The following is a 22,432-nucleotide window of genomic DNA, read 5'->3' on the forward strand; positions in this document are numbered from 1 at the left end:
GACAACAGAAGCAACCAATGCAAAATCTTATTGTTGCTAATGAATATGGTTTCAATATAGAAGTCTATCGACCAGACAACTCTAGAGAAGTGTCGGTTCAAGAGCTTAATGCTTTTTTGAACTAACTAGTTTAACCTTGGATCAATTGACGGGCAAAGCTCCAATCCAGAACCTGGAAGTTGATACCTGGAAGACTTATAAATTTGGCAAAAGTTTGTACAACCCTGCGGCTCTGAATGAATTGGGTACGCAAATGTACTTGCTCAACAAGTAGTACATGCAGGCGTGTGGTAGGGGTAAGGAGTGGATCTTTGTCAGATTTAGAGACCATCATTACTTCCGTGGCGATGACATCTTACATATTAGTTTCGAAGAATTGCATCAACTATACCACATGGACGCTCTGGATAAATCAATCATTAGCTGCTTTTGTTTGTAAGTGATTCTTACTTTTATTTAATAAACTCACTTCCATGCGTACGTGTATATAATTATCCTCATATGTAACTTATATTTATATACAGATTCTAGATGTCAGAGCTCCAAAAAATACAAGACACCAGTGTTGGCTTCATAGATCCTTATATCATATTCAAAACCGATATTATTGTCAAGGAGCAGTGGGTATCTGAAGCACAGAAGAATATCATGAGGTTCTTCATAAAGCAGCACGACAAGACAACAATACTTTTCCGTACAACTTTGAGTAAGTGTTAATAATAATGTAGTCTACACATTTTATGTAATATCAATACAACTTGTATGCATGTACATGTGTATAAACCAATACAGGTTTCACTGGATACTCATTGTCATTGAGTTAAATTCAAGTGGTTAGTAATCTTGGTCTCGTTGAGAAAAGAGCGGGCACTATACCAAGATATGATAGACATTATCCAGGGGTAATTTCGATCTCTCGCGCACAATTATTATTGAATAGACTTTGCCATAATTTATTAACGATCGTACATTATTGGTCGCACAGGGTTTGGAAAGAGTTTATTCGACAACACCGCAAGGATTGCAAGGCACCACTTAATGTAGTTGAAATACAAGTAAGTTGTACTATATATACTTCCCCACGTGTTTAATTATTATATCGTACTTCAATTTACGTGTGAGATGATGAGAATAATCTTCTTCTCATATAGTAGTGTTTGCGGCAGCAACCAGGTAATAACCTGTGTGGATACTACATTTGTGAATTTATCACTGCACACATAAGAAGAACTCCTGAAGATGTCCTCAGAGTACGTATATATCAATTTTTTTTATTTATTTTTAAATAAATATATATATATATGTATTAATACTTTTCTTTTTATTTCAAATGCAAGACTGAATGGTTGAAACAAAGGGTCATGCAAAAAGACCATCTGAAAGCAGTTCAAGAGTCAATAGCAGGATTTCTTCTAGAAAAAGTGCTAAATCCCAACGGCAAGTTCTACTTTGATCTTAAGGAATAAATGATGTAAATTAAATGTTTATTGATATCGTTATTTTCGAGAACAAGATTATGAAAGTGTTGTATATATACATATATATCTATAATATATATAGTTTCATACTTTATTCGAATATAATAATGCTCGAGATGAGAATTAGATGTAATTATATGTGTGCGTGTATTTATATTAGCAGTGTAAAATACGTACATAAAAACATATTATATATTAAACAAATATGTGTAACTGAATTGAAAACAAATTAAACAAAAAAAAAGAAAAAAAAAGAAACCTTTAGTCCCGGTTGGGGTTACCAACCGAGACTAAAGGGTGCGGCCACGTTTGCTCGACTGGAGAGCCTTTAGTCCCGGTTGGTACCGGGACTAAATGTCCCTCTTTAGTTTTGGCTCAATAACCCGGGACTGAAGGTTCCACCTTTAGTCCCGAGATCGTTGTTCCGGCGCGGTAACCGAGACTAAAGACCGTTACCGCCCGGGACAACAAGGCTATCCTGTAGTAGGGTGCAACAAAGCCACCAAATCTGCACATTGCTGTTCCATATGTTCCACTTTTCCCTAGCAGCACATCATTAGTGCCCAAAGGCATTGAAACAAAAGAAAAAACCGAAGTGCCAGAATCAGCAACCTTTGCTGGGATTTAGGTTCCATTAGACCTGAACTGTCCCTAATAATCCTAATTTTGTTTTTTAAATATCAGTATAACCCAATGGTGTGTATCAAGAACAAAAGAACGGATCCATTCACGTGGTTTGCTGATCTTTTTTTCAGAATGTCTGCCGTCGAGAAAAAAAAAGGCACAATGGAATCAGGTGCCGTCTTGCCAAATCAGTTGCTTGCCTTATCTTGGCATTGGCAGCAGCTACTACTCTGCAGACTGCAGGAGTTATAATAAGAGAGTCTCGGGGGACACTCCTCCGCATCAGAGATTCAGAGCTGATGAATTGCTTCTGGTGTCCTGTCCATCTCATCATCAAGATGAAAAAAAGCAGCACCGTCCTCGCCATCTCCATCTTGGTCCTCCTCTCCCTTGCCTCCCAGGTCTCACGGTGTGCAGCATCAGCTGAGGGAATCGCCGGAGTTTCCACAGCGCGTCATCGGCTCAGGCCTCATCTCCAGGTGCAAGAACAATTGCACGGTCAGTTTTGCTCTCATTTTTTTTCTTCTCTTAATTGGTCCCTGAATCATTGCCATGCATGATTGGTCAAATTATCCTCTAACACGTCTCTCTAAGAAACTGGTTGGCTTGTTCATGAACTGAAGGCGATATGAAAGACCACCTGGAAATCCAGAGTCCCAGCCGGAAGCTTGGGCCTGCTGGGCATGAGGTGGTGAGCACAGTGGAGTTGAAGCATCACAGGAGGATTACCACCGGACACAAGGGTGGCAGTGCCGGCGGAGGCGCCGGCGCTGGTGGCGCCGCGGGCGCGGGTGCAGGCGCGGGTGGGCGGAACGCGGGTGGCGGGGGCGCCGTGACGAGGCCGCACGGCTCCAAGAACGGCGCGGCGGCGCTCCCGGTGCCACCGGTGGCGTCCGTTCTGGCGCTTGCCTTGGGCTGTGGCGTTGCTCTGTCAGCCTTGAGCTTCTGACGAAATGTGTCTTCCCGGAGTTAACGTCAGTCAGTATCTCCGAGCCGAGTTTACGGGTATTAGTGTACTAGTTTCTCGATTTGTTTGTTATATATCATTATCATCATGGTGTGTAAATGGCAGTCCAGCTATCTGTCAGTATACTTAACTAAAACGTTTCAGAGTCCACATGAATTCTTTTTTCTTGTTTTTGTCCTCGGACAATTTCACATAGAGGAAACTTATATGAAATTTCTGTTATCTTCTTACGATTGATTGATGTGGAAAATCAATGGTCCTTGTGTAATTTATATTGATCTGCATAATTCTAACTTGCTTCAAGCCCACTTGTTAGGGACCTTTGGACACAGCAGGTAGTAAAACATGTAAAGCTTGAGCAGTTCGATAATCTGTATTGAAACCTCGTTTTATTGTGGAAAAATTCGTGGTCCTACGGAAGATTATCCTCAGCCTCGCTCGAAAACTAGTTTTTTTCCCAGTTTCTGATTGAATAGTCCTGTGCAGAGAGAGAGAGATTTGCTGCCTTTTGTCTTTTTTGCGACTAGAGAGATTGATGGCCTGTGTATTGGCATTTGGCGCCGTGTAAACCGTTCAGTTGCCTCCCACTAATTTTATTCTTTCTTTGTTTTTCCAAGATCCGCTTCTTCTATTCTTTCTTATCCGAGGAAGAGAATCTTGATCCTTGTTTCAAGGGAATTGGTGGGTCGTCCAAGCGACAGTAAAGTTTGGTAGGCTCTGAAATTAATGCGAAACAATTTTATTGTCACGCTTCCTAGAGTGCAGGCACCTGAAAACACAGAATCAAAGGCACCTGACAGCTTGGAGTCACACCCTCAGGTCCTGTTTGGTTTCCATAAGTCAGGTGACTGAAAACCAGTGACTTATAAGTCATGCCTGTTTGGTTGTAGATGATTTATAAGCTCATTAAAGGTGTGGGCCCCACGCGGAAAAGGATAACTTATAAGTTTTAAGCAGGGGTGAACCAACTTAAAACTTATAAGCAGGGGTGACTTATAAGTTGGTGGTGTTTAGCAAAATAAGTCACTTATTTCACTTTTTAACTTATAAGTAGGTGACTTATTTGGAACAAAACAGGTCATTATTTCACTTTTTAACTTATAAGTAGGTGACTTATTTGGAATCAAACAGGCCCTTAATGGCTAACATTTGCAAATATTTTTTAAGAACAATTTTTTTTACTCTCAACCTGCAAAACACGATCTATAGAGCTATGTCGAATTATTTGAAACGTTTTGTTAGCTAGAAGAACCTTTATGTTCGCTACCAAAAAAATCAGCCAAAACAATGACCTGTACAATGTGATATAAAAAAAGTCTATGTTCCACTAACAACTCTCTGTTTTGTCCTAAACTCGACTTCTGCATCTCGTGGGCCTAGCTAGGAAGAAAAAGCAACATATTTTTGGGACGAATTTTCGTGTTAAATAATGTCTTGTGCCCACTATTTTTAGTTGAAAAATAATTAAAAGAAATAGTTGGGCTTGGGGAAAAATGAGCATGAGTGCTTATGCTATCCAAGCCCTATTATCAGTAATAGGTGCAAGCCCAGCCCATTTTGCTCAACAAATGTTTGCGAAACAATCTTCCATCCTAGATCGTTAACCGGCACATTCCAGTTGAAAGAGCATCTCCAGCGATCCCCAATATAACTCTCCCAATAAGTTAGTAACGAGGATGACCCAATACCACTTTTTGGATTATTAAGGTAGTTGCTGCAGCAGAACACCAATAAAACTCCCACAATACATGGGACCTACATGTCAGGTAACAATTTGTTTATTTTTCTTTTTTTTCCTTTTCTCTCTGTTCCTCCGCCTTTGTCACGCACGGCCACACCTGGTCCGCGCCGGCATCTATCTCCTCGACGCCCACCTCGTCGTGAGCTCGGCCTCGCATGGCCCCGCACGCACCAGCCGTCCCTGTCCCGGCCACAATCCCACCCGCGCAGGCCTCCGTCCCTGGCCGTGCGCACGGCCTCCGTCCCCGGCCTGCGAGCTCCTCGGCGGAGTAGGGCCGGCACGGCGCGGCGGTGGGCGCGTAGCAGCTACGCATCGATGCCGCATCCGTGCAGCGCCGCCCGCCGCTCCCCACCGCGAAGCTCGTAGGTGCCCCGGCGTCCTCCGCCTGGGATCTACGTCACCCGCCACTCCCCTGAGTCGTCGTCCTCTGCCCCAGGATCACCATCGCCCACAGCTCGCCACATGCGAGATTCTCCGTTGGCGCAGCAGGTCTCTAGCTCCAGCCGGTGGCGGCCATGGCTGCGGCGGGCCGAGGCCAACGGCGCGCAGGCCTGGCCGGGGGCGACAGTGACAGTTGGGGTGGGCCCCAGCTTTGGGGGAGATGCAACTCCCCTTCTATTTGAGGGGAGATGGGATGTTTTTTTTGCCACGAAAAAAGAGGTTATCTGGGACCGTTGGAGAAGAAAAAGTGACTCATCTCCTCCGATATGATAGTTTTATGGGGATAAGGGGTGGGATTGGGGGACTGCAGGAGATGCTCTCATCTATGGTTATTTTGGTGTGCCCTACATTTAGCGAAGGAGCGGGTTTGGGAGCTCTCTTTATTTGGGAAGGAGTCTGGAGCCTAGCGGGGTGTTTTTGCAAATCCAATCCCTATATTTAGCTAATGAGAGTGGGATTATAGCTCTTCTGGAGATGCTCCCGGGTCACCTAAGAAAGTTCATAAACTAGTGGGGCTAAGCCAACTTGGGTTGGCCCGTTTTACAGCTTTTGTGCAAGGATTATACAAAGGGGTTGTATGGTCTAAATAAAAAGCCTAAATTTAACTACTAGCACATGGCCCACGATGGAATCATTTAAAAAAAAACAGGGTGACGGTGTTATGAGTTAGGAGTGTACAGCTCTACCCATCTTTTATCATCGATCCTAATATATGCAATATCTTTTATCGTACATGTATAGCAACTTTAATAATTAGTTCAATTTTGTACGAATATTGCAGGCGATATATGTGCCTTGTCATTGTAAGAAGAATTCAACAAATTATCTCAAAAGACAAAGAAACTCGCCAAATGAGAATATTTGACAAAAGAGACCCGTCGCATTCCAAGTTAATCCAACATTTCAACCTATTGAAAATGCCGTCCGGCCACGTGGCAGTTGCCGACTGGCCTGTCGGCGCCTCCGTCCTTGGGTCCTTCGCGCCGCGCCATCCCATGCTTTGCCATCCAAATTCCAAAGTTTTTTCACTATCTTTCTATCACATTAATTTTTAGCCGCTTGCATGGAGTATTAAATGTAGGTAAAAAAAAATTAATTACACAGTTTAGTTGGAAATCACGAGATGAATCTTTTGAGCCTAGTTGGTTCATAATTAGACAATATTTACCAAATAAGACGAAAGTGGTACTATTTATCAGGTTCAAAAAATTTACAAAGTGAACGAGGCCTTGCTTTGGTTTCTTCGTGACGGTCGTTTAAAAACAAGTGGCCCCACGTCCAAATCCATTGAAACAGATGAAGCCCATCACCGGAGCCATATGTGGGGCCCACAGTTCCTATCGAGTTGACTGATGACTTGATTCCGTTTTTTTTTTCTTTTAATTTAAAATGCTTCATATTTTATTTGGGGCCAGACTGACAGATTCTGGAGGAACTGGGAAATGATTGTGCCGGCTAATGTAATTTAACAAATCAGGGAAATTGTTTAAACAAAATTCAATGGGTACCTTATGTATCAAGCCAATGGATTAAAGCCACTCTTTGGCACTACAGCTTTCTTCTTGCCCCTGTCACAATGACGGTTAACAGAAAGATTAGTTTATGCAACAAATATAGCTTTCCTTCCTCCTAAAGTCGCCAATTATTGACACTTGAAGATCACTCAACATCACATCCTCGTTGGAAAATCAGAGCTTTCGGCGTCCGTTTCAGCTTCAGCAACACGCTCTCTCTCTCTCAAAGGTTGGTGCCTTGTCTGCCTGCTAGTTTCTTTTCTTTCGGATTTGGATAAACACACGGTTACGTGACGGCTTGTCATCGTCCACTTTGGATTCTTTTGCTGATAACAAGCCAGCTAAAAAGCAAGATTTGTCATAATCCAGTGATCCTAAATCATATATTTTCTTTTTGTTTCTCTGAAGATTCCGTTGTTTCCAGAGGCGTGCATCCACTGTTCCATTGATTTGACATTTCTATGTTAGTGCAAATCTTTTCCCTTCTGAAGATCCCGTGGCTGTGGAACCGAATCGACGATGGCCGGAGGTGTTGAGGAAGAAGGCGAGGTGGCGGCGCTGCGGGAGGCCCTGAGGCAGCAGGCGCAGGCCGTGGAGGAGCTGCGGGCGGAGCTGGAGGAGGAGCGGCAGGCGGCGGCGTCAGGGGCCGACGAGGCGCTGGCCATGATCGTGCGCCTGCAGGCGGAGAAAGCGGCGGAGCGTATGGAGGCGGAGCAGTTCCGCCGGGTGGCGGAGGAGCGGATCCAGCACGACGAGGACATGCTCGCGTTCCTCAAGGTCGTCGTCTTCCACCAGGAGATGGAGATAAGCTCGCTCAACCGCAGGCTGCTCGCCGTCCACGCCACCGGGGACGATCCCCTTTCGCCGGCCGTCGATCTCCCCTGGCTGCGGAAGCTGGCCAAGAACGGCACCGTGGCGTCCAGGAGGAACGCGTCCCTCCCGGCGGCACACCTGGAGGAGCTCTGCTCGGAGCTCGACGTCGTCGTCGACAGCGACGCCGGCAAGAAGTCGACGGTCGGCGACCGGAGGCCGGCGAGGACGGTCTCGGACATCGGCGAGGTGATCGGCAGGGAGGAGGAGTGGGCGACGACGCCAACGCCCAGGCTGCACCGGTCGGCCTCCCACCGCCTCCCCCGGCGCGCGCCGAGCTACTCCGCGCAAGCGCAATGCGGCGTGCGCTCAGCGGGCCGGGCCTCGCCAGAGATCATCGCCGAGGAAGACAAGAAATCGTGCAAGAGCAACGCCGCGTTGGAAGCCGACATCGAGCAGATCAAGGTCACCGTGCAGTCTCTCCAAACCGAGCTCACAAAGCTAAGAGAATCCACCTTGTCCGTCGGGGACGCACATTCCCAGATACTAGCCGAGATCCACGCAAAGCTCGACGGCGTCACGCCGCAGCGGCAGAGGAACTTCGAAGGACCAAGCCCTGAGCTGCTGAAGAAGAAGAAGGCCACCACCACCAGAGAAGGAGGAGGATGCAGCAGCAGTTCTTCTTCGTCTTCCAAGGAGCAGAGCTACCAGCCACAGGCTGAGCGTGAGCTGCTGATGAACCGTTTCATTGAGGTACGTGGCCTCACCTTCTCTGCTAGCACCATTGTTAGACCCCTGATCAAGGCTGCTGCATCCATGTCACTGCTTAGGTGCCTCCTGGTTTTGGTCTTGGCCGTCGCGATTAGGAAAGTTTTGATGAACTCTTAATGTGTAAGCAATGCCATGGTCAGTTCTGTCAATGGACAATTTTGTTGCTGAAATTTTTTTATTAGCTCCTTTTTTTTTAATCAGACATTGTAATAATATATATAGCATCTCTTCTGAGATGAACAATGAACAGGAGGTGAAACAATAATTTGCGGCCTTTTTTAACATTATTGTTATGTTACTTTAGAAATACTGAGTTTGAGTAGAAAAGTCAACGCATGAGTGCTTATTGACCGCAGTTTGTACATTTTGTTTTCCTAATAATGCAAAAAAGACGTGAACCAACGAAGGATTTTCGTTATTGTTTTTGTAGATGGATTTTAATTGTTGTTAGCTTCAGGATGTGAGATAGCTGGTTTTTGAGCTGTTGGACGACAGCGTCTTCTGAATTGTCTGTCTCAACAGGCGATGATGTACATAGTGTGAGAACTGAAGATCTGGACGGCATTTTGAAGATTTTCAGGTGTGAGTAAAAGATTGATGATTGCCAAATTCTTTTGCTTTTTTTTTCTTCTTTTTTTGTTTACCCCAATGTTGGCATATACAGAGCCAAGCATGACCCATGATACAAAGGTCGCATGTACCTGTGTCCCATGTACAATGCTGGTACTGTGACAGAAAAGGTACAGTCCATGTAAAGTTATAGGAGATAATTTGTAAAGGCCCTTAACTGAGCAGAAATGATTATTCTATTTTCTATTACTTTAATAATAGCTGGCAATAACCTCAGTGAGTGCACAGGTGGAAATATGCTGTCACGAGCGCTCAGCGACCTTGTCAAGTATACGTATTTAAAAAAAAATCGCTTTCTTGGGCAGGCGATTACCGGCAGAATACACAGCAGATACAAACCACCAGCAGGAACACACTCAACAAATAACTAGAATTCAAGAGAGGGAAGTTTAAACTTTAGTGCAATTCATCCGGAAGTGAAGTGGTACGTTCAAAATGGAGTAATAAAAAAAAAATAGACAATGACACAATCATTAACACACCGAAATATCATTCCAACCATGGCAACAGCCGCTTCCAAATGCGGCACAATCCGCACAATCCTAGCGAGCTTTCTATGCAATCTTGTTTCCACGGAAAGAATATGGACACAAAGTGGTAGAAACTATCAGTCTGTTCGCTTGTTGGTTTCAGCCATGGTTTATTAGTCAGCTAGCAGTATTTTTCTCTTACAATAAACCAGCACCAGCCGAACTTATCAGCCCAGAAACCAACTAGCGAACAGACTCTATGACTAGGACTGGTTATTATGTACTGATTTTGCTAACCTGAACTTGCAATACCTTGTTTGAGTAAACAAAGTAACAATAAGTTATTAGATTAAATAATCATACTATAAGATAAATAAATTCTAGACGAAAATAAACTAGAAACATATTACCCATATGTTGAGTGGACCGGTCAGTATATATATTATATAACACCTGAAAATATGTAGGTAGGAATGTAGGATAGGTAATATGATACGATGAGGGGTCAACTGTAAAAATCTTCTATTATAGTTAATAAGAATCCTGCTAAAAATAATAATTAAAACCAGGGTAAGTATTTCCTAACAATTTTGCAGCTGATAGAAAAGGAAAATTTTCAATTGCAAGTTGTACTTGTCGTGGCCTCACCATATCTACTACTCCCTCTTTTCTAAATTACAAGTTATTCATAATTTATTTTAGACAGCCTATATCTAGGTACACAGCAAGAGCTATGTATCCACAATACAAAGACACCTGTTGTTTTTTTGGGACTTAGGCCCCTAGTCAAAGGCCGTTGCATCCATGTCATTGCTTAGGTAGGTGCCTCCTGAATTTGGTGTCAATAGCCAACCTTGTTGCTGAATTATTTTATTTACTAATATAATGCCCGTGCTAACACTACGGCAACATCTAGAATACAATGACAAGAAAAAGGTTGTAACTGTCACAATCAGTTGGTCATAGAAGGCCTAACCTCTTGTAGTGGCAGCACATAACCATCAAGTACTTATTCTCAGCTACGAGACTGCCATTGTACCACATATAAGAAAAAAAATCACCCAAACAAACTGAAGTAGAGGATTAGCTGCAAATTGCATTCCCATTTGCTGCAACTTAATAACCCACAGTTTGATTGGTGTTTTTATTTCCCAAAGGCAATTTATTCCAATACAAATATTTTGAAACAATCTCAATTGGAAAAACAAGCTTAACAGTCTCAATTTATTCCAAATTTCCAATACAAATATGACAAGTAAAACAAGATTAAATCAATAGACCCATAAGTCCATAACATCTTTCCTTCTCAGTGACCCCTAACAGTAACAGAGTAAAAAAAACATGAGATCAAAAAGATCTACAGAATCCTATTCTCTGGTAACCATTTGATAGCAAGTTCGCCAGCTGCTAAGGGAAAGCCAAAACATGCCATCGATTCCTCTACTGCACCTTAGCCGCAATGGGGAGAGATGTCAGAGGTGCCGGTGCCCAGCCCCAGTGCCCTGCTAGGCTGCTACTGCAGCACGCAAACTGGAAGAGAGATTAGAGATTGGTAGGGAAAAAGGAGGCCAGAGGAATCAAGCTTAACAGTTTACGCCCTGCTTTGCTGGTACAGTAATTATATAAGTCAGCTAATGCTACAGTAAAATACAAAACATATTACAGATAAAACGAGCAATGAGATTCATTAATATTTTATCACATAATGAATGCCACATTCCGCATTGATTAGCTGCTATGCACCTTCCTCAACCTGTGCTACGGATCGGCCAAACCGCTCCCTGCAACCGCAATTACAAAATAACACCACTGATCATATACTTTTTAGATCTTTTGATTGATGCAAATTGACAGCTTCTTTAATTGTGTTGAAAACTCCTTGATCATCCATTCTTGTTTGTAACCAGCCCACTGTAGCCTGTTAGTAAAAGTTAGTTAACAGAATAAATCAGGAGATACGTATGTCTGCAGTACATTATTCAATACTAACTTGCTGCTAGCACAGTGCATTCTGTTATTTTAAAATAACACCATTGTTCTTCTAAAACAGCCAAATTACATTGCAGAAAAAAGGTGTACCCTCACAAGATGTAGAGAACAGCTTCTGAATTAAACGGCTGTTAAATTAAGTGAAGATTGCTTATACCTACCTAATGTCAGCAAATGTACCCTCGCAAGTAAACTATCATTTCATGCCGGAACATGGTGTAGCCCCTTCCTTTGGGTGATGCGGACAAAGCAAGGTAAAGCATGGGCAGACAGGTCTAGAATCTCAAAGATTGTTACTTACTTCTGGAAGATCAGATAGAGCATCTTCAAGAACAATTGTTTTTTCTAGTTGCATTGGCATGCTGTCAGGCCACCCAACCAAATTACGCTACAAAAGAGAAAATGGTGGTATAGTGTTAGAGGAGGGGCCTATTGGGCCTTAGCCCATTAGGGTTAATTAGTCGCTTGCTTAGGGGCCAAGTCAGACCTCTCTATATAATGAGAGGAGATGTATCAATCTAGAATGTTATGTGGTTGCTAGGATTGAGAGGAGAGAGGCGAGGGGAGCGACGGCGGGTGGCGTGAACAGTACCCCCGCGGCGCTACAGTACCCGCGGGTACTGTTCACAGCGTGGCGGCTAGGGTTGTAAGGGCGCTGGGGGAGGCCGGCCGCGGGGCTTCGCCCACGGCCGGTAAGAGAGAAGAGATTTCCTTCTAATCTCTTGCTTGATTCTAGATTGATACATCTCCTCTCATTATATAGAGAGGTCTGACTTGGCCCCTAAGCAAGCGACTAATTAACCCTAATGGGCTAAGGCCCAATAGGCCCCTCCTCTAACATATTGTTACTTCACCAGACATAGTAATTATCAGTATAAGGGGAAAAGATTACCATAAAGAACATTGTAGGATATAGGAGATTGCACAAATGACCCTAGCTTATCCACAGAGCTATCGCCCCTTTTATTTGCCTCTCCCAAGGAGCTTGTTGAGATGGGGAGAGCCGCATCGCACTGGAAGCATTTTGCAGTATATGAATGAGGAGGGCTGCTGCTGCCACATCCACATGTCTCACACAACACTATATCATCCCAAGGAGCTTGTTGAGATGGGGAGAGCCGCATCGTACTTGATCGTTTCTGTGGCTTATAAGTCGTCTGGTGCTGTTTTATTATAAGAGAAAAACATTGTATCATGGCTGATAAACATGGCTGATACGAACAAGCGAACAGGGTGATACCTGTTCCTGCAGCGCAAACTGAACATGGAGTGAGATATAGAGAATTCTGTGTTCAACTAACCCTGTCATAAACAGCTCTGAGATGCTAAGTACAGTGGATACAATAAGAAAGGACTCGAAACGTGACATTTGTCAAAGAGAGTAAACTGGTGGTATCCTGAATATCGATCTTGTGGCTTTCACATAAATAATAATGCTATATCGTGAACGAATTCTTATCAAGAACTAACAGAACAGAACAAAGGCCTCTAAAAGGGGTTTAATTTCGGAAGTCGATTGGTAGTGGATGCATTTGGTGAAAGTACTCGAATAACTGATCAGTGTAGCTCATCATCAGTTAATAAATAAACATAAGCAAAATACTGAACTTATTATTACTTTAATTTATTGGGGCTATTGCGTTATTGCCCCTATTTTGAACCCCAATTGTGATTTTACCCCTATTTTCTTTTACTTTGTATTTTTACCCTTGCTTTTCCAAAACAAAGATTCAGTTTACCCCTACTCTGTGAACAGCAGGTAACGGTGTTAAAAAAGTTGAAAGATGACAAGTTTGCCCTTTCGAATATTGCGTTTTTGCCCATATTTCAAACCCCAATTTTGAATTTACCCCCACTTTCTTCCACTTTGTCTTTTTACCCCTACTTTTCCAAAACGAAGGCCCCGTTTACCCCAATTCTTAACTCAGTTATCTACCTCCAGATCAAAGCAATTAAAAATTAACACAAACCCTGTGAAAAGACAAACTTACCCATTATCTCTTGGTCGTCTCTCTTAGAGTCGTCCCTCTCAACGCTAGCAGGCAGCGGGCGGCTGGGTGCGTGAAATGTCCTAATATGGCTAGATGGGGGTGAATAGCCTATTTAAAAACTACAAATCAACTAGAGCAATTTGATTAGTATGATAAATGACGAAATGCAAACTTGTTCTAGCTCTACAAGGGTTGCAAGCCACCTATCCAACAATTCTAGTAGCAATGATCACTTGACACACCACTTGCAATCCTACTTGCTAGATGAACTTGAATAACAATGCAAGCTCTCAATTCTAATTACACTAAAGAGCTTGCTACAACTAGTTTGCAAGAATATAAATGAGTGAGTAGGATGATTATACCATCATGTAGAGGAATGAACCAATCACAAGATGAAGATTAAGCCAATCACCGGAAGAATACAAATCACAAGAGACAACCGATTTTCTCCCGAGGTTCACGTGCTTGCCAACACGCTAGTCCCCGTTGTGTCGACCAACACTTGGTGGTTCGGCGGCTAAGAGGTGTTTCACAAACCTCATCCACACGATTGGACACCACAAGAACCTACCCACAAGTGAGGTAACTCAATGACACGAGCAATTTACTAGAGTTACCTTTCGACACTCCGTCGGGGAAGGTACAACTCCCCTCACAATCACCGAAGACGGCCACGAACAATCACCAACTCGTGCCAATCCTCCACCGCTGCACCAAGCCGTCTAGGTGGTGGCAACCACCAAGAGTAACAAGCGAAATCCGTAGCGCAATACGAATACCAAGTGCCTCTAGATGCAATCACTTAAGCAATGCACTTGGATTCTCTCCCAATCTCACAAAGACGATGGATCAATGATGGAGATGAGTGGAAGGGCTTTGGCTTAAGCTCACAAGGTTGCTATGTCAATGAAAATGTGCAAGAGAATGAGCTTGAGCCGGTCATGGGGCTTAAATAGAAGCTCCCACGAAATAGAGCTGTTGGTCTCTTCACTGCACTGAACATGGGACGACAGGACGCTCCGGTCAGATTGACCGGACGCTGGACCTCAGCGTTCGGTCGTGCGATGTGCGCCATGTGTCATCGGCTTCAAACGTCGATCGCCCGATCTCAACGGTCAAGTGATGACCGGACACGTCAGTTAGAAAGTGACCGGACGCTGGACCTCAGCGTCCGGTCGTTTCCAGTAAGCTCCCAGAGACGCATTTCTTCGACCGGACACGTTTGGTCGTACTTGATCGGACACAGCCATCGTTCGGTCAGTTACCCTAACTTCTATGTAGCTACGTCATCTCTGATCGGACGCTGCCTTCTAGCGTCCGGTCAGTCAGAGACCCAGCGTCCAGTCGCATGACCGACACCAGTTTATCACTGTCACGCTTGACCAGACACATCGGTCCCCCTGAGACCAGCGTCCGGTCAGTTGTAAAACAGCGAGACTGACCCTCTTTCATCTCTATCTCCTTCACCTTTGCTCAAATGTGCCAACCACCAAGTGTATCACCTTGTGTATATGTGTTAGCATATTTTCACAAATATTTTCAAGGGTGTTAGCACTCCACTAGATCCTAAATGCATGTGCAATGAATTAGAACATCTAGTGGCACTTTGATAACCGCATTTCGATACGAGTTTCACTCCTCTTAATAGTATGGCTATCTATCCTAAATGTGATCACACTCACTAAGTGTCTTGATCACTAAAACAAAATGGCTCCTACATTTTATACCTTTGCCTTGAGCCTTTTGTTTTTCTCTTTCTTCTTTTCCAAGTTCAAGCCTTTGATCATAACTATGCCATCACCATTGTCATGATCTTCGTTATTGCATCATCACTTGGAGTAGTGCTACCTATCTCATGATCACTTTGATAAACTAGGTTAGCACTTAGGGTTTCATCAATTAACCAAAATCAAACTAGAGCTTTCAATCTCTCCCTTTTTGGTAATTGATGACAACCCTTATACAAAGATATAAATTAAAGTTCATTTGAATCTATGTTGCTTGCCCAAGCATATTTACCATGTGTAAAGGATATGGACAAGTTTCATGAACTCCATATGATAGCAATTGCTCCCCCTACATATGTGCTAAGAGTTTGGATTGTAGCTTTGCACATATGCTTAGATAGGAAATATAGGAGACAATTTCTATCAAATGATGCTAAGGTATAAGAGATGGACCTTTGAAGCGTGATAACAATCAGAGTGCACCATTATACCATCCTTAACACCATTAGTAACTAGACATACATAAAAACTAGAATACCCCATGAGATCAACATTACAAGTAAGGGTCTAATTTCCATATGATGAACATAAGTCTAGTTGCTTTAGCTAGATACCACTTGATAGCTAGATACCACATGTAAATACATGGGGATGAAATCATTAGATAACCTATGCATGCTAGATTTTTATTTCATCATTCAAATCTATAACTAGCATACACTACACAAACATGGATATCGAAATTAAGAACTTGTACCATACAAGCAAATATATGAAATGCACATTCAAATGCATCATACAAGCTTATAAGCTTGCTCCCCCTACTTGTGTGCAATTTTGATTGATCCCCTTACAATGTCATCTCATTTGTTTTCTCCCCCTATCTTACTATCTTTGTGAATTTCTCTCCCACTTTGTCAACAATTAGCACAAAAAGAGGGCTCAAATTTTAGATAGGTTGGGGTGAAACCATATGAAGTGAGGATTATTTTCCCAAATTGGTTCAATCTAGATTACTTGCAAAAGTTATTTAACTCGGTTTGATCCAAGGACAAGCTTCTTCACACCTCCAAATAAGGGTTATCTTGTACCATGTTGAGTTAAACACTTATAGCTCATTTTATAGATCAAACACTAGGTTTACAAGCCCACAAACATGTCATATGCTACCACTAGATCATTTCAAATATACAAGCAATAGTGGTACCATACAAGCATCAAATTCATTTGATTTTCATGAATGGGCCTATTCAAATGTGAAATATGTCTAGATGCACTAATCATGTCCTTAGCCTGGATGTATGCCATGCCAATCAACTTTTACCTTGGATTGCTCAAAGGAGAGGCATGTCATATAATTGGGGGTGCATTAATACATATTGGAGAAGTCAAGTATGTTCAATTCATTCCTTAGCTTGTAAAACCTCTTCTCATCAAGTGGCTTGGTGAAGATATCGGCAAGTTGATCTTCGGTGCCCACACTCTCAATGCAAATATTCCCTTTTTGTTGGTGATCTCTTATGAAATGATGACAGACATCAATATGCTTTGTTCTTGAATGTTGAACCGGGTTGTTGGTGAGCTTTATGGCACTCTCATTGTCACATAGCAATGACACTTGCTTGAATTTAATTCCAAAGTCACTCAAAGTAGCATTCATCCAAAGTAATTGAGCACAACAACTACCGGTCGAAATGTACTCCGCCGAAATATACTCCGCTTCGGTGGTTGAAAGTGCTACACTATTTTGCTTCTTTGATGACCAAGACACAAGTGATCTTCTCAATAGTTGACATATGCCCGATGTGCTCTTTCTCTCAACTTTGCATCCCACATAATCGAAGTCTGAATATCCAATCAACTCAAATCTTGCTCCTTTGGGATACCACAATCCAACATTTTGTGTATGCTTCAAGTACCTCAATATCCTTTTTGTTGCTTTCAAGTGACTTTCTCTTGGTGAGGTTTAAAATCTAGCACACATGCATACACTAAACATCACATCCGGCCTTGATGCGGTCACATAAAGTAGGCTTTCAATCATAGACCGATATATTTTTTGATCCACCATGTTGCCACTAGCATCACTATCCAAGTTTCCACTTGTCCCCATTGGTGTACTAATAGCTTTAGCATCATCCATTCCAAACTTCTTGAGCATGTCCTTGATGTACTTGCCTTGACTCACAAATGTGTCATTCTTCATTTGCTTGATTTGAAGACCAAGGAAGTAACTAAGCTCTCCAATCATAGACATCTCAAACTCCCTTACCATCTCTTGCCAAACTCCTCACAAAAATCTTGATTTGTTGAACCAAATATGATATCATCAACATAGATTTGCATTACAAACAAGTCATTTCCAAGCTTCTTGGTGAAGAGAGTGGTGTCAACCTTTTCCATCTTGAATCCCTTAGAGAGTAGGAAATCCCTCAATCTCTCATACCATGCTCTTGGTGCTTGTTTCAATCCATACAAAGCCTTTTCTCAACTTGTAAACATGGTTGGGTTTCTTCTCATCTTCAAAACCGGGAGGTTGCTCAACATACACAAGCTTATTGATGTACCCATTGAGAAATGCACTCTTCACATCCATTTGGTACAACTTGATGTTGTGGGCACAAGCATAGGCTAATAAGATCCTAATTGCTTCCAATCTTATAACCGGAGCATATGTTTCTCCAAAGTCAAGACCTTTAACTTGAGTATAACATTGAGCCACTAATCTTGCTTTGTTCCTTATTACTATCCCATCTTGATATTTCTTGTTCCAAAAGACCCACTTAGTTCTAATCACATTATGATCCTTAGGCCTCTCAATTAAATCCCATACTTAATTTCTTGTGAAGTTGTTTAGCTCTTCATGCATAGCATTGACCCAATCAACATCCTTCAAAGCTTCATCTATCTTCTTAGGTTCAATGAATGACACAAATGAGAAGTGCTCACAAAATGAAGCCAACCTTGATCTTGTTTGCACACCTATTGAAATATCACCAATGATAGTGTCCAATGGATGATCTCTTCCAACATTGGTTGGTTGAAGCACTTGCACTTGATTGCTAGCATTTGATTGAGCATTTGGTTGAGATGATGAACTAGCCATTTATTGATCTTGCACATTGCCATCACTAGTGCTTCCTTGGATTTGATCATGAGAACCACTAGCTTGCATATTTGAGTTAGAGAGCACTTGATTCTTATCATCTTCAACATCAATCACCACTCTAGGCCTTAACTCACCAATGTCCAAGTTTCTCATTGCCTTGACCAATTGAGTGTCTTTCACATCATCTAGATTCTCATCTTCCTCTTGGGAACCATTTGTTTCATCAAACTCCACATCATGAACCTCATCAAGAGTACCACTAGCCAAATTCCAAACTCTATAAGCCTTGCTAGTAGTGGATGAAAGGTCCTTGTGTGGTTTTGGTAATTGAGTGACAACCTAGGTGGACTAATTGTGTTTATATGAGATACACAGGTGATTAGTCCACAGGTACATATGTGTGAGCAACATATGCCATGAAGGTGAAAATGGCTTGAAGATGTTGCAAAGCTCACACATGTGATGATGAAGGAGCTCATTGCACATGAGACATGACATTGAGTCATGTGATCAAGGTGGAGAAGATCAAGACAAGACTTGGCTTGAAGGACCGGTTGCAAGTGTGAAGGGCAAGTCAGAGGCTTTGGAGTGATGGACCGCGTGGCGGTGAAGCTTGAGCAAGACTTGGCGCCGATGGACGAAGGTAACGGTGAAAAGCAAGTGATGTCAAGATCGATGAACCAATATAATCACGTGATGATATGAAGTGGATCATATCATTGTTGATCATGTTGGTGCATGTGTTGCATCAACATTGAAGGAGATGGAATGGAATATGCAAGGCAAAGGTATAACCTAGGACATTTCATTTCACCGGTCATAGGTGTGTAGAAAAGTTTATGACTGGGTTTAGGATAGATGGCCATACTATCAAGAGGGGCAAACTTGTTTGCATATCAGTCATCTAATGCCACTCGAGTGATCTAACTTTGCATCATCGCTATGATTGAGTGGCATGGCAAGTTGAGTGGCTAATCCTATGAAAAATGATTGTGAAAATGCTAACACACATACACATGGTGGTGTACACTTGGTGGTGTTGGTACATTTACAAAGGAGATGAAGTCAGAGTTGATGTGGATCAACTCGGCGATGGAACGGAGGTGAGAAGGGTTCGGAACTCCACCGGCAGAGTGTCCGCCTGTAGAGTGCGGACAGTCCGATGGTGCCACCGGTGACCTATTCTGAAAAGATAGGGTCTCACAGAGTGGACCAAACACTGGTCATGTAGTGACCAGACGCTAGGTTCCTGCGTCCGGTCAGTAGTGGCAGTCAGCGGGCAGGCGTCAGTCTTCGACCGAATGCTGGCGTTGGAAGTGACCGGACGCTGGCCGTATGCGTCCAGTCAGGGTGACGTATGGTGACATAGGCAGAGCAGAGAAGCTAGAAGTGCCTAGACGCTGGTGCTGCGTCCTATCAAGACCAACCGGATGCATCCGGTCATGTCTGGTATCTTACTGGAAATGACCGGACGCTGGAGTTGCTGTGTCCGGTCAGTTCAAGCTGGAGCGTCTGGTTGTCAGATGACCGTTGAGATTGGATGAACAACATTTGAAGAAGGGGACATGTTGCGTGCATTGCACGACTGGACACTGAGGTCCAGCGTCCGGTCGATTGGACCGGAGTGTCCGGTCATCCTAACTTTTGCCCAGTGAAGGGGTAACGACTCTATTTGTTCATGGGATTATAAATAGGAGATGTGGTTGGCCTTTGTCCATAAGCTTTGAAAAGCTTAGCACACTAGAGCCTTGGTGGCTTGTGTAGTAGTGCTTGGGAGCCCTCATCTCATATATACTTGATAGTGATCATTCGATTGTGTGTGAGAGCGATTCTAGTGCGATTGCATCGAGTGGCACTAGGTGATCGAGTTGCAAGCTGGTGGTGCTTGTTACTCTTGGAGGTTGCCACCTCCTAGACGGCTTGGTGGTGGTCTCCATCGAAGCCCGCAAGAAGCTTGTGCGGTGTTCCGGAGAAGAGCTTTGTGAGGGGCATTGTGCTCGCCCCGCGGGAGCCGTGAAGAGCAACTCTAGTTGAGCGTGTCATTGAGCTACCCTCATTTTTGGGGTAGGTTCTTGCGGTGCCCGACGTGCGGGCTTGGCGGGTGATGCCAATTAGCCGCCGAATCACCAAGTGAGCGGTCGACACAACAGGGATGTAGCGTGTTGGCAAGCACGTGAACCTCAGGAGAAAATCACTGTATCAACCTTATTCTTCCCGTTGGTTTGCAATCCCCTTTACATAAGCTTGTGATTACTTTTATATACATTGTGCTTGTGTAGTTGCTCTTATAATTAGTTAGCTTGCGTAGCTTACTAGTTACCTTCTTGCTTGTGTAGCATAAAAGTAGCTCCCTTGCGTGGCTAATTTGGTTTGTGTGACCTTGTTAGTCACATTGCTTAGTTTGTGTAGCTAAGTAATTATGCTCTCTAATTTGGCATTGGTTGCCTTGTTATTGAGCATTGTTAGTAAGCATTAAGTGGCTTTGTGCTTTTGCTTACTATCATGTGTAGGAGCTCCCTTGTTGCTTAAAGTACTAGTGGTATAGGTTTGTGTGACCTTATTTCTAGAATTGGTTAGGTGAGCTCTAGCTAGCTCGGCACATTTGTTGCTTAATTAGTATCTTTGGAAGGTGCTACAGAACATAGATAGAGGGGTGTAGTCTTGGCTAAACCGATAGTTTTAATTTTGCACTTGTTTCGGTTAGCCGACGCGATTAATTTTAGAAAAGACTATTCACCCCCCTCTAGTCCACCATCTCGACCCTACAAGTGGTATCGGAGCTAGGTCTCTCATTTGTGGTCTTCACCGACCCAAGAGGATGGCGACTTATGGGCTAGATGTTGATTGTCCACATATTTTTTATGGCACACACTTTATACGATGGAAAAATTGGATGATATGCAATTTTAAGTTTATTTGCCCTCAAATGTGGTGGATGGTAGATGTAGGCTTTTCTCATGTGTTGAATGAAGATAATCTAACTCAAGCACAAGAGAAATGCCTAGATCTCGATATCTAAGCTACTAACATCATGTATAGATCTTTGCATGATTGCATATTTGGAGAGATCATTGACATAAAGACCGCCCATGAGATTTGGAGTTATCTCAATAAAAAATATGGGACGGTCTCCGATGATGATGATGAGCCCAAGATGGAGGCACATGAGTGTGTTGAGCATAACCACAATTTGGTGATTGTGGAAGATTGCTCCACCTCATGGTCAAGTGATGATGAAAATGATCATATCACAAGATCACTTGACAAGATTGATGATGATGCCACAAGTGATGTCAATGATGATGCTACTCCATGCACACTTGATGGTGATAATGATGGATCATGCTCGGGGTATGAGAGTGATGTTTCTTCAAGCTCTCCAACTATATCATATTGCTTCATGTCACAAGGTGACACTAAGGTATCTAATGTCAATGTGATTAATCTTGATTCATATGAGGAGCTTCTAGATAGACATGGTTGCATGATCAAAGCTTTGGAAAAAGAGATGGCTAAAACTGAGAAATTAAAAAATGAAAACTCTTTTCTAAAGAACACATGTGAACAACAAAAGCATCTACTTTATGTTACTACTTGTTCACATGAGGAGCTAAAATTGGCTCATAAGGAACTTAGTGTTGCTCATGATAACTTGGTACAAGACCATGCTTTTCTCACTAAGGAGATTTCTAATGGAAAAACTAAAACTAGTGAGAGCTCATCATATGGGTCAATTGATCAATCACATATTGTTGCTAACCCTTGTGATGTAGGAAAGAAGCATGTATCCACCTCTTATGATGATTTATTAGAAATGCCATGTTCTTCACAATTAGATGCTTGGTATACTTGTATGTCTTGTGAGACTAACCTTTTGAAGAAGAACAATGAGCTCAATGAACAAGTGAAGAAATTGAGCAACAAGTTAGAGAGGTGCTACAACTCAAAAGTCACCTTTGAGCATATGTTGAAGACTCAAAGAAACTATGGTGATAAGTGTGGCCTTGGCTTCAAAAAGAAGATGACAAAGGGCGAAAGAAAGAGAGAAAGAAAGTTGAAGAAGCTACAATAAAGAAAGCTCTCTCATACCATATGCTACCGGTGTCATAAAGTAGGACACCTTGCAAATGGTTGCCCTAACATTGAGAAGCTCAAGAAGATAAAAGA

The 22,432-nt window shown here is 42.9% G+C and overlaps 2 protein-coding genes across 4 annotated transcripts; both read left to right on the top strand.

The window, feature by feature from the left end:
- The first annotated feature begins 2,087 nt into the window (after positions 1-2,087).
- On the top strand, positions 2,088-3,217 carry LOC136471756 (uncharacterized). Its single transcript, XM_066469508.1, has 2 exons — positions 2,088-2,600; positions 2,726-3,217. The coding sequence occupies exons 1-2, from the start codon at positions 2,402-2,404 to the stop codon at positions 3,049-3,051; spliced, it is 525 nt and encodes a 174-aa protein (XP_066325605.1). The 5' UTR covers positions 2,088-2,401; the 3' UTR covers positions 3,052-3,217.
- A 3,808-nt stretch (positions 3,218-7,025) lies between these two features.
- LOC136471757 (uncharacterized) lies at positions 7,026-9,165 on the top strand. Of its 3 annotated transcripts, none has more exons than XM_066469511.1 (2): positions 7,026-8,328; positions 8,869-9,165. In XM_066469511.1, the coding sequence occupies exons 1-2, from the start codon at positions 7,285-7,287 to the stop codon at positions 8,887-8,889; spliced, it is 1,065 nt and encodes a 354-aa protein (XP_066325608.1). In that variant the 5' UTR covers positions 7,026-7,284; the 3' UTR covers positions 8,890-9,165. The 3 variants fall into 3 exon arrangements, with proteins under 3 accessions (XP_066325608.1, XP_066325606.1, XP_066325607.1); XM_066469509.1 differs by lacking the exon at positions 8,869-9,165 and adding an exon at positions 8,406-8,757; XM_066469510.1 differs by having other exon boundaries at positions 7,027-8,328; positions 8,777-9,165.
- Positions 9,166-22,432: the final 13,267 nt, after the last annotated feature.

Source organism: Miscanthus floridulus, chromosome 8 (genome assembly GCF_019320115.1).
Source record: "Miscanthus floridulus cultivar M001 chromosome 8, ASM1932011v1, whole genome shotgun sequence".
NCBI lineage: Eukaryota > Viridiplantae > Streptophyta > Magnoliopsida > Poales > Poaceae > Miscanthus > Miscanthus floridulus.